The 13,293-nt window shown below is 40.9% G+C and overlaps 1 protein-coding gene across 1 annotated transcript in view; it reads left to right on the forward strand.

Annotated features, from left to right (window-relative positions):
* Zasp52 (Z band alternatively spliced PDZ-motif protein 52) overlaps window positions 1-13,293 on the forward strand; it is a 38,068-nt gene that overhangs the window by 8,911 nt on the left and 15,864 nt on the right. The window contains exons 2-7 of the mRNA XM_043414456.1: window positions 9,238-9,389; window positions 9,867-10,038; window positions 10,154-10,290; window positions 10,372-10,472; window positions 10,691-10,850; window positions 11,299-11,721. Coding sequence (XP_043270391.1) covers window positions 9,238-9,389; window positions 9,867-10,038; window positions 10,154-10,290; window positions 10,372-10,472; window positions 10,691-10,850; window positions 11,299-11,721 — 1,145 coding nt within the window. The remainder of the gene's footprint in view (window positions 1-9,237; window positions 9,390-9,866; window positions 10,039-10,153; window positions 10,291-10,371; window positions 10,473-10,690; window positions 10,851-11,298; window positions 11,722-13,293) is intronic.

Below are 13,293 nucleotides of genomic sequence, written 5' to 3' on the forward strand. Positions count from 1 at the left end.
GCATCGTAAGCTGGCCGGCGATTTATGTGTGCTTCACTCGAAATCTCTTTGCATCTCGCTCAATGTATTAAACTATGTAACTCTCTGAACGACCATTCTCGATTACTAACGTTCAAGAGATCGCGAGGGAGAGAGAGAAAGGATTCAAAAGAAAACAACGTAAAAATAAATGAATGGAAATAAATCAACGAAACAGCTTTCGCAGAGAAAAGGCGGCCGAAGGAGAGAGAAAAAACGCTTCGATGACGATGGCGCCAGACGCCACTTGATTCCTTTCGTATTTTTGCTCGGAACTGCCTTTGCACACGAAAAAAAGCTCCTTCGCTGTACAGACCTCAAGAATATACGCACGTTGAGATGTGACGTCTCCATGACGTCATCGTTTCGTAGCTGTTATTCGACGATCGTCGTTCGATCTCTCTTCTTCCCTTTTCGTTTTTATTCGACTCGTTCATCACTTTGTCGTTTTTTCAATATTTTTTTTTTCTTGTTTTTTTTTTCTTCTTTCCATTCCGACGCTCGCTGAATCGTTTATTCTACGTGTAATATGGCGGGAGGAGAAAAACGATATGACGGAGTAATCGTCACGGAGCGCAAATCGCTATTTTCAGCGTGGGCGTTTTCGCGGAGCTTGTTCAACTGCAAAATCACGACGTCGAGAACACCTCGACGAGCCTATAAAATCGAAACTGCGCCAATATTTCCCAACGAATATCTCACCGAGGATTATGCGGATATTTTGTCCCGTGCTAACAGCTCGCTTTAGAAACGTTAAATATTCAATGTTTTCATGAAAATTCACTTTGTTCGAGAGAAATCGAGTTTTGTGCGAGCCGAATTCAATGAATTGTGCAAATCGCTCGAAATGAAATTCAAAACGTTTATAGTTTCACTGTTATTCACACGAGTTTTAATGAAATTTTGACAAAAAATGTACCGTTCGATCGACCTCGAGAATGTAAATAAAAAAAACTTGAATTTCATATTTTTTGTTAAAAATGAAGAAATTATGAGATCGAAATGAATTTATCGAGAGATTTTTGAAACCAAGTTCAAATTCATGTACTCACGACTCACAAGAATGAGACTTTTATTTTTATGAAAAATTATAATTGGGTGACCGAAGAAAAATGAAAAAATCTATTGAATGGAATCAGCAATTTTTTCAATATATTCACTCACGTACGAGAAAAAAGTGAATAAAACATGATTCTGGTAATGCGTAATAAGCGTGCACGTCCCTGCATTATATTTATGCATCCTCCTTCGTTTCTATACTTGCGCGCAACCACTGTTCACTTCCGGTCTTTTACAAGGAGCGTTAAAGCGCTCTCGTTTTCTTTCCGCGGTGGTGCACACACCGCGGCTCGCACCGTTGGTAATATATTGTTGAAGCAGCTGCACATTCGACACTTTTGCAGTTGCGCTCAAAACGAATAAAGTCGCGCTAAAAATATATGAAAGAATAGAAATTTGATAAACTATCCGACGATGAGCAGTATTTCTTCAAAAAAATTCTTCAAAATATAAAATGGTTGACGTCGACGGCAAACGTGATTTTAAATAACTGGAAAAATGATGTGTGAGAAGTACAAAACAGAATGAAAAAGTCAACGATCAGTCGATGAACGATAACGAAATTCGAAGGATTTGAGGGACATAAAGTTTGTCGACGATTGAAATCGACGTGAGAATAAGTTCGGTAGACTTTTGGTTCGAGAGAGAGAGAGAGAGAGAGAGAGAGAGAGAGAGAGAGAGAGAAGCGAGAGTCCGTGAGGAAAAGCCCGGCTCTCGGTGGATATTAATAGAGACCGAGGCCCGGTGATCGCGTACACAGCGGAGCCGCGAACCTATACGCTCCCGCGGATATAAAAATACCGTGGAGCTTTTATTTCGTTGGGACTCGAGACGAGAAAATGAAGCGAGCGATGACAGAGAAGGAGGAAAAAACAAATCGAATTTGGAAAAAAGGCAACGATCGAAGGAAGAGGTCAGTGGGTGGGTGCGTTTCCATTTTTTCTGGACGATCTTCGCGAGGACGTCACGAACCTCTTCGTTTCGATCGCGCTCCAGGAAAAAAGGAGGAGAATCCGGAAAAATGTGGAAAAAGTCAGCCGGGAAGCAAAGAAACAAAATTAAAAAAAAAAAATTATTTAGTTAAAGTTTTATAAACATTTCGATTTTCAGGCTCTTCGTTTTTCATCGTTTTCTTTGAAGCGAGGGACAAAAAGCTCGACTCCCTCGTCTCTGAACGCCGCTAATAAACGCCTCGCTGTTTCCTCGTAATGTGGAACACGAGCCGTTAAAAAAAAGCGTAAACATTCATCTGCAGCTGAATCTTTTTCTAGATCCCTTGATCACTCGTGAGAGTGCATCAAAACGAGGGGGAAAAAAAACAACGAAGGCCCACGAAATCGAGCTCCCCATAAAAGTCTCCTTTCGTTTCGAAAGATCGAGTAAACCCGCCTCGTTTGTGGTGGGACTCACGATTTCTCGTCAGTGTCAATCAAAAACACTTTTTCGAACGGTACTTACGAAAAATTCTCATTGAAATCGAACCCATTTTATCTTTTAGTCCAAATATTCATCGATTTTCAATTGTTTTCTATAATATTAAACAAACGAATAACTAGTGTCTCACTATTACGAATTTAAAATAAAATCGATCGAATTCGAAAAGTCAAAAAAATCGATCGTTTTCCGGAATGTTTTTGTTGGATAGACGGAAATAACTCACGATGGCGAACTTTTCGGCACGCAGTTTCAAGGATATTTAAAGAGTACAAAAACATTGTTTTAACGCGAGGAATACTAATTTGTGCACACGGTTTATGCGCCAAGTCTGATCGTCGAAGTTTCTCATCCGCTTTCAACGTGCAGATCGTAATTATCGTTTGCACCAAAAATCCCAATATTTTATCCATATTTTCACGTATATTTTTCTTCCACACGAACCTCTAAAAACCCGAAAAAATTGCGGAATTCAATATTTTTAGGGAGTTTGAAAAAACGCTTCTAAAGAAGAAGAATATCTTTTCATAACGTGCTGTATCGGTCCAGATCGTGAGCCCTGAGAAGAGCAATTGAAGGAACGACTATGGGCACGGAGATAACGCGAATTATAAAAATGGTCGGGGCTATCGACGAGTAACGCGACACCATAGCTTTTAAGTCCCGTTCTCCGGAGACGTGATCTTAACGCGAGCTCGTAGAAATCATGCCAACTCTCTTCTCTCTCGCTGCATCTTTCTCCTCGTCGTCTCGAGGCTTTCGCGCTCAGAGTGGTGCGAGCGAGTAAGACGAGCTACATAAATGTTGTGCCCGGAAAATGAGCTCGCCGTGGTGCGACACGCGGCTCTTTGGATCATTCTAATAACGTGTGTGCCCATGAACTTCTCTCTCACGCGTTACCACCGACACTCTTAACCACTTGCTTCGCTCCGAGATCCCGCTGAATTCACGGGAAGAGCCGCTGCGCAGATGCGGCCACGTTCGAGTGCAGTTTCTAGTTTCAAAATCCCAACGCATTCATATTTCTTCGGGTATTTTTATTCGCGCGGGTACAAGTGCTCGCATTGTTCTCGGGGGAACACGAACCCGAAGGCTTAAGCTTTCTTCGTGAAGGTCCTTTTGGCTCATCTTTCTTGGCCCGGAAATTTAGTTCCAGTTGATCGAAACTCGATCGGGGTTTCACTGTTTAGATGATTTTATCATAGCTTCGTTGAACCAATTTGTTTCTCGTCCGAGTTGAAAATTCGGCGAAATTGGGGTTTTGGGGGTTGATTGAAAGCGAGGATTCGTCGTTGCAGTCGGTGGGCTTCGAGCGATAAAAATAGCTGGAAAATGTATTCTCGTTTTTTTTAAAAAGATTTTCCAGTTCGTTTTAGTTTCGAATTAGCGAGCGGTTCGATGACGTTTCGTGGATCGTTCGAGTTTCGATCGGAAGCTTCGAATGACCAGGCGAAAATCGATATTTTTGATGGATCGTGAATCATCGATTCGAAAGTGAGCACCGCGCGAGCAACGGATGCGAGATGATTTCGAAGCTTTGACGAAATGCGACGTCCCGAGAGTCTCTGGTCGTCGTATTTCTGTCCGGAAACTTTATGGCGCGTGTGTAATTGCGGATGACTAATGGTGAGAGTTGCGTGAGCTCCTTTTTTCCTCATTTCTGGCATGCTCGCATCTGCCGATTTCTCGATATCCAGGAAATTTCTTTTTTTCTTCGTTTCTTTCCTCCGTTTCTTCCTCACACATCGGAGGCTGCTTTTGAATAATCACGTCGCGCTCGTGCTCTCGCCGATGAATCACGATTTTTAAGACGCTCGAGGAACGATGGCGCGCGGACTCGAAATCCGAGGCTCGAAAACGCTCCTGCATTTAATCTGTTTACTCAATTATTCAAACATCTCAAATGTGCAGACCCGTCTGAGACCACGAAATCGGAGAGGGAGACTATAATTTCTTCTCGCTCTTTCACGAATCCTGGCGAGTTTTTTCTTTCCAATGTTTTCCAACAGTCTCATTAGCCGCGTGTTTGCATTTGCTCGCAGCTTCATTCGACGACTTGAAAAAACTCGGAGTTTGTGACGCAAATCAAACAAAAATTACGTTTAACGAATCCTCTCAGTTTCGCGAGCTCCATCGTTTTTTTCTTCGGACAAACATTCGGAGTTCGAAGAAAGGGGGAAAAAATTCAGAAATACGGAGACTCTCGAAAAAAGTTGGTAGAAAAGCCAAAATCTGAAAGCCTTCTTAGGCTTTTTCACCTTTTTTCTACAGCCCTTTCGAGCGATCGGAAGTTTTAAGGTAGCCCGAAGAATCGTAATTTACAGGTGTCTAAACTGTACCGATTTTTACTTCCTAATTAAGGATATTACCACTCTAAATTAATGCCAAAGTTATTAATTCAAAATTATAAATACATTTTTTCAACTTATTTTTTGGCGAATGAAATTACAAGTAATTAATTAATCGGAGACCATCACTGACTGAACCCCAAAATTCATTCGTCCCTGGCCAAACTACGACAAGAAAAAAGTGTTAATAAAAAGACAGGGCCAAGCCAAGAAGAAACAAAATGCTGAAAAAGCAAATGTGAGATTGTACGAGTGCTCATTACCAATTTCGTTAAATCTTTAAGGCAATATATCTTCATTACTAGTAGGACAATCGTCTCGAATTTTTTCCCAAACTTTCTAATTCCGTGTGTTTTTCTTCATATTTGAACACGTTTATTTAAATAACCAATAAGACGAAGCCTTTAAAATTTGAGCCGTGTGTCAGTCGACTAGCCATTTAAGCTCTGTGTAAATGTCAAGATTTCCTTAAGAGAATGCTCTCCTGCATGAGCTACCTTAATGACTATTTCAAAAGTGGATTAATTTATCGTTTCCCCGTCAATCGCGGTCCGCGTGGTTTCGTAAAAATGAATAAAAAATGTGGTCTCAAGCGATAAAATATTCGACAAATCGATTTTCTTCTTCGTTCATGCAGTTTCGAAGGAAGATCTACGATCGAGGAAAGGGAGTAACCTCCGGGTTTTTTCTCCCTGGAAAGTGCATCGATATGCAAGTTTTGCGACGGGGCTCGAAAGGAATGAACGAAAAGAATAAAAAATCGGCGATTCCCATGGCCGATAGCTCGGCAGGCACAGTGTGGGCTGGAATACTGAAACGTGCTGTAGCAATATGACGTGTCTGGTGGTGGCTGCAGCTCCGCGGTGCATTCCAGTACCGAACGGAAGGTGGGATGGATCCGTCTGTGATAACCCGCCCATTGGAATGCTCGTAGACGGAATATCTGTGTGTGTGTGTGTGTGTGTGTGTTTCGGTGTATAAATACTCGTGCAGAAGGCGCGTATGGAGGCGAATATTTCGACGTAAAAATATATGAAATTACGTAGCATCTTTCCTCTCGCTTTCTCGCCTCCTTTCTCCCTAATTCTCTCCTTTTTTCTCCTTCTTTTTATCCTCCTTGCCGCTGCGTCGACGACGTCGGACCGAGTCCCGAAAGACGCGACGATTCCGCTTCACCACGTACACACGCGGGGAGTGGGGATCGGGGGAAACGCGATTTATTTTTAGACCGGTCCGCGATTATTTTTAGTTGTGGCGTTCACGCGTTGCCCACCACCACCGATACGACTACCACCGCTTTACCACAGTCACAAACACTCTTCTTAACCCTGACTTATAATAAACGGGCGCGATACCATTTCTCCCGGAGACGAGGAGCCCCGAACCGGCAACCCCTTCGTAGGGAAACTCCATTTTCTCATAAAAACTTGACTTCTTCTGTTTTCACTAAAGAAAATCGAAAAATTTTACTGTTTTTTAATTCTCTCTGGAAGCAGGAGCCTTCGGGGCTCGTCCTTCGACGGAAAAAGCTCATTTTGGCATCGAGGTTTTTATGATTCGGCCAAAAAATCCGAAATATTTTTTTCCATTTCACCTGGAAAGAGCGAGCCTCGAAAAGCCCTGATTGAAATCATAGAATGTTTTAATTTTTTTAATTTTTAATTTTTAGATTCTTTTTATTTTTATTTTTTTCTTAGATTTTAGACTCAATAAAGGGAACGATTTACAGTTTTTTCATTATTCCCCAAAAGCAAGTGCCAATCGACCCACAATTCCGAAGGAACTCAAATTTTGTTTCTTTCTTATGTGTGTTACTGCGTAACTTGCGATTGAATGGAAAAAAATGAAGAAGAAAAATGAAATGAAGGTGACGTTACTAATGTCATTGAAAAAGTGGAATTTCGCACGATTCTTCTCTATTTTTGGATCGAAGCTTCCGGCATTATGGTCACAATTGATAGCCCGGTTACGAGGATTTTTGATAAACGTAATCGTTATTTTTTGATGGGCCTTCGGATCGAGGCAATTCGCCAGTATTATTGCGGATCTTCCCCTCGACCCACTTTCCGGGATTTCACATTCCAAGAATAAAATCGCGGCGATACATATGCGTAAACAAAAATAAAAAGTATGAGAAAAAAAGAGAAGCGCGGCGGCGGCGGCGTCGGCGCACTAAAATAAACGTGTTTTGTTCAAACAACAGAGGCAGCTCGCGATCTCTCCTCGCATGAAGCGTGCGCGGACGAAAAAATGTACAAAAAGTCAAAGATAACCGTTTACCTTCGCTTTTTAATAAAAACGGTATAAAAATTAAAAATAAACTTTTACCTTCGCTGCGTCGGATGCCTGCGCGGAAAATTATTTATACGAGGACGAATGTTCTTCATATTTAACTATTTTTCTTCTCTTCCAATGATAAGCCCCCTCTTAAAAGGGGTGGATCGAGCAATAAAAATATTACGACGATAAATAACCCGAGTATTTATAGAAAAATTCTCCCCCGGGCTGAAATCCTCGCCGATTGGCTCCCAACCTTCTCACTTTTTACCATTTTTTTTCTCTTCTCTCCCCACTTTTTGTCTTCGTCACCCTGCTTTTTATTTTCACCTCCCTTTTCGGAGCAATCCTCGGAACGAGGCTTTCGTACGAACCCGCGGAGCTAATCGCTTAAAATTCATTCTAATTGTATTCGCACACCAGAAAATGTTTTAAAATGATTATATTCGAAATTTCGGGCTCGCTTTCATCGGCTTTTACGCTCCGTTGACTCGGCCACTCTCCGCTCGATAAACACGCTCCAAAATCACCCTTTTCAATGGTTCTTAGAACGAATCTATTTATAATTATAGATCACAATATCGAACCGAGCCCTCGAAAAAGTATGGGCCAAGAGCCTTAATAAAATTTCTTAAAAATCATTCCTGCTCGTCTCCTCGTCGATTTTCCTTTTCGTACACAACATTTTTGTCGAAAGAATATGAAATGAGGGGAAATGCTCCCAGCAAAATTGAAGTTCAATAAAATCGCTCGATTTTCCGGCGAAGAACGCTGTCCAACGTCTTATTTGTTTGTCGGACAAATTTTTTGTCTCAATCGAAGATTTCATTAGCTCAGATTCAACGTGCCGTAAACGAATTTCCAAGAGTTAAATCTCTCGTTTCTTCCTCCCTCTCGTTAACTTATTCTCGAACAAGCGAGGCGATTGTTTCGCGCGTGTCGCGCGGCCCTCTTTCAACTAGGCCGAGTGCGACTCGCCGTCGAGACGCGGACCGCAAGTGCAGCGGGGGATGCTGCACGAAGATATCGAGAGCCGCGTGAATGGACGCCACAGTCTTGCGGCAACGAGAACACACGAATACACGTCCGCGCGAGATGCACTTTAATGCTCGGAGCACTTAAATACAGTTATGTCGACTGAAACCACCAACCTCACGGCAATAAACTCCGGCGGTTTGTCTTCTACGTGTAAAAATAAACCTACGCGTGTATAAACACGAATAAACGTGGGGCAAAATGAGCCATTGAGAAAACGGCCGGTCATCAAATTTCAATTCTTCGTTATTCGCTTCCAATTTAGGCTCATTTTAAAGCACATTTTTTAAGCTCTGCTCTCGTTAGATGCCCAAAGAAATACTATTTTCACGAATTTTTTTCGACTGGTACAAATTGCAAATATGGATATAAAAAGTGTTAGGCCTGAAAATACCTCCTTAAAATACACGGAAAGATTTTTTTTATTTTTATTTTGCACAGTTTTTGACCAGAAAAATGGGCGTGAAGACAGGTCCGAAAAAAGATGGGTGTGCGCTGTTGATAAAATCTCTGGAATTGACAGGAGGAAAAAAATAAAAATGCTTTTAGATTCAATAGGTAAATGGCTGTAGCGCGAATCGTACGATTTTTTATTTTTCCAAAAATGACAAAACGGCGGCCATTTTTCCAAAAACTACGAAAAAGCACGGTTTTTTCATCGTTTTTTGCAAAAAAAAATAGTATCGCGCTCAAAATTTCAAAATTCGTTTGACATGCGCTATAACTACAGTCACAAAAAACATGCGGCAAAATTTTGGTAAGGATCGGTTGAATAGTAGCTCAAAAGTGCACTTGGACTGCTCAGATCTTTACAAAATTCAAATATGACACTTTTACGTATGAATACTTTCGAAAAATGCAATTAAAAAAATGGATCTTTTGAAAATTCTATTTAGGGTGGTAGGCCCCTTAATTTACATCATATTTTGAATTAAATTTCATTTTCATTCGTTCTCGAACGTGAACGAACGTCCTCGAGCATAATTTTTGAAAAATCTTCGATAAAAATGAGAGCAAATACCCTGTCAGCAAATTATCTTGAAACTTTTGTTCTCGATTTTTTCAGGTAAATGGGGGATCGCTGGCAGAGCAGGCGGGCCTCCGGGCTGGTGACGCTGTTATCAGAGTCAACAGCACCGATATGTTCAACCTGAGACACAAAGACGCTCAGGACGTAATCGTCAGGTCGGGAAATAGTTTCGAGATGACAGTCCAAAGGTACGTTGCTCCACAGTTTTATATTTTACTCCAAACCTCTCGATCGCGAGCACCGAAATCATGGAATTGAACAATTCAGCGATTTTTTTTCGGTCAATGTATTCTGATGGAGAATCTTCAATTTTCTTCACACTTGACGATTCATTCGAACATTGACATAAATTAATGCCTTTTGCTATTAAAAAAACAATATTTTCCAAATTTTTAAAACATTTAAAAACGAGAAAAAATATTTGAAATTCATAAATTTCTCGATTTTAATCAATAAATTGTAATCGAAAATAAAATAAATGTTATCCAAAGTTCGTAATTATTGAAAATCCATCATTGGATAACGTTTTCAGTGAAAAATTGAAATTCAATCGAATTCATTAATCGATTAACGTCAAAAATATGAATAAATAAATTCAACGATTTACAGAAACAAATTTGAATAAAAATCGAATTTAATGGCATCAACGAACGAATTTTGTCCAGGGGTGGAAGCACGTGGCGACCGAGCGTTTCGCCGGTGAGTGCATCATTGCCCTCGCCTCAGCCGAGCGCACCTGCTTCGTGTGTGTCACCGGTAACGAAGACGTCATTGGCAGCGAAGAAGCAAGACGCGCCGTTAATTGGAAGCGGGCACAATTTCTCGCCGAAACCTTTCGTGAGTATACTTCGTGATTGAATAGAATCGAAAATCTCGTTTTTTCATGAAAATATTGAGCAGAGCCGTCGAAAATGCGCAAGGAAAAATAATTGTGAAAATTTTTAACGAAAAGCTGAACGGAGGCAGCGACGGACCGATCAAGTCAATCGTCAACAAGCAGTACAACAGCCCCGTTGGAATCTACAGCGAAGAAACGATCGCTGAGACGTTGTCGGCCCAAGCCGAAGTCCTCGCTGGTGGAGTATTGGGGTAAAATAGAACGAAAAAAAAAACCATTTTTACCCTCGAAGTCGTTTCGCAGCTTCGTTACTGAGTGCGCCAATTTTGCAGGGTCAACTTCAAGAAAAACGAGCGTAATTACAACGCGGAGAACAGCGAAGTGTTTAAAATGGTCCAGGAAGCCGACAAAGAGCCCAAGACGCCGGAGCCTGGTCAGTATTTTCATTTCGAATGAATAAAAGTCTCGCGACATTCCTCGATTATTTCGATCGAATTTTCCTGTCGAAAAAATTTTTAAAACATTCATTTGTGTTAATTAAATGGGATTATTTTGAAACGAGATCAATCAACGAAATCGATCGGTTCGAAATCGAGTCTCGGCTATTTTTGTAATAAAGAAAAAACCAAAAACGTTGCACACACGAAACAGCTGAGCCGGTGGTACACAGCGGAGTGGTGACACCATCCTCGCCGGCGTTGACCGGTTTGAGATCGGTACAAGCACCGGAAACGAAGCCCCAGCCCACGACCCCACAATCCAGTTTGCCACCGGGACAAAACATTTGCGCGGATTGTGAGAGGCTCATCGTGTAAGTGAAAGGCGAGAAAATAAAAGAAATTTCGAAAATAGGCACAATCACGAATGATTTTGAGAACAACGTCGAGAACCGCCATCTTTGAGGCTTGAAAAACGGATCGTGATGTTGAAACACTCGAAAATAATGAAACGCGTCGTGTGTGAGAGAGCCGAGGGCGCACTTGGGCTCGAAATTCCGAGTCCGAGGCTCCTCATCGTATCGATAAGAAGCAAAAACTATTATTTATTTTATTCTCCCTTATAAATCGAGCGTTGGGACTGAAAATCCCGATTTTTCGAAAAAATCGAGTCTTCGGTTAAAAAATGTGAGATCGATGGAATCGAAGTGTGTTTCGTGGATTCTCGATGATCCAACAGCCTTCGTCGCTTCTGTTCCTTCCCTCTAAAATCCAAGGGTCGAATCCCTCCAAGCGAGATTCTCAGTCCAAAAAAAATCCCAGAAAAATAGACTTTCGTCAGTTGTCCCTCGTGAAGCCAGAGGGCGTCCTAGAACCACAAATTTCTTCATATTTCGCCGCACAAATAGTGGATCGAGTGAGTCAAGGTTGGTCTTTTGAACTTGATGTCGTAGTTACTTCGCGGACGGAATTTTATTCCTCGATGAGCCACGCGGTGGGCGGACGCGCGACTTCCCCGAGGTCGCCGACACCCCTGGGTCGTAATTTGGGCCAGAGCCAGCCGTTTGCAAATTCCTACGAGAGCTCGGCGGCGGGCGTTGCGACTAACGAAAGACAACTGCCGATTGATCATCAACGACGAGACGACGATACGTATAATCAGGGGCCAGTGACGCAGCCTCCCTCTTCCTTTGACACTCGAACGCGTGACGTCACTTTTTGTAGCAACTGCGACAATCCCATAGTGTAATTACTCGCCATTTTTTAAGGCCTCATACGCACTTGGAGCGGGCGAAAAACCGTCATTTTCTTGAATTTTTTTTCGACAAGAAAATCAATGTTTATTGGAAAACTGTGAACGAGGCTCGTTAGTGCGTGTGTTCGTGTACTTGTACCATTTTTTTGATAAAAAATTTCTCGAAATGACGCGACTCGAGCTGTATTCCAGTAGCATCTTTTTTTGAGCATCAGTTCCGGTGGACGTGATAACCAGAAAACTTTTAATCCGATCCAAACGAAATTCATAGCACTTAATTATCATAATAATAGCTCGGGCCTGGACGAAGGATTTGTAAAAATTGTGATTTAAAAAAAAATGCCGACAGTTTTAACAAAAAATTCATATTTTGAGTTGGTACATTTTCGGTTTTTTGTTACAATTTTTTTTCCCCAACAAAATATGAAATTCTTCGTCCAGGCCGAAGCTATTATTGTACTAATAAACAAGTGGAGTAAATTTCGTATGGATCGGATTAAGGAGTTTCGGTACAGAAGTCAAAATATTAAGAAATTGATCAAATTTGGTGATAATGTTCTTCAACATCAAGTGCGAAAACTCAAATTTTTTCAAAATTTTCTTCTACTTAGTTATCGAGTAATTACGCATTAAAGCAGATTTCTCATGCCCGGACTGTATGCCTATATATATGGAAACGCTATGCTTATACACGTAAACTTTAGTGATCGATTACTCGATAACTGTGTAGAAGAAAAATCTTAAAAAATTTGTGTCGTCAAATTTGGCACTAAAGAATATGTTCACCAAATTTTATAAAATTCTGAACTTTTTGAATTTTTGAATTTTTTTAGCATGGATTAGCATGGCAACATTGTATCGCCTGTACCGAAACTCCTTAATAGTTTTTTAGTAATCGTCTCCACCGCAAAGGTGTTTTTCAAAAAAGACGATTTTGAGATAATCGCGTTTGAAGATTCGAGTATTTTAAGAATTTCAAAATTATGAGAATTTAATTAAATTTGGTAAATGTATTCTTTAAAAATATATACAAGACAATATAAATTTTTTTAGATTTTTCTACCGCATAGCTCTCGAGTAATTGAACACTAAAGTTCACATATATGGAGTTTACATACATACATTTATACATCTCGTGCATAAGAACTTCGATTTAACGCTCAATTATTCGACAACCATGCGGTAAAAAAAAAATTGAAAAAAATTGTATTTGTATACTTGATGCCAAAGAACGTTATCACGAAATTTGATAAAATTCTGATTATTTCTATTTCGTGATCCACCCTCCTTAAACGACCGCGCGCACCGGGCAGTCGGTTGAAATACGCACAGCTACGAATCCAGTGTTCCGATCTTTATGAAATTCGCTGAGAATATTCTCCAGACATTGTACTTGAAGAATATCTAATAAAAAAATTTCCATTTTTTCGCCCATCGCAAGTGTACGTAAGGCCTTAAGCTGGAAAATTTCTCATTATTTTGTTCGTCAGTGGACGGTGCATGAGAGTGAAAAAAATCGATTACGAGACGTGAGCGCATCGTGCGATGATTTCTCAGCAGCA

This window comes from Venturia canescens, chromosome 3 (assembly GCF_019457755.1).
Source record: "Venturia canescens isolate UGA chromosome 3, ASM1945775v1, whole genome shotgun sequence".
NCBI lineage: Eukaryota > Metazoa > Arthropoda > Insecta > Hymenoptera > Ichneumonidae > Venturia > Venturia canescens.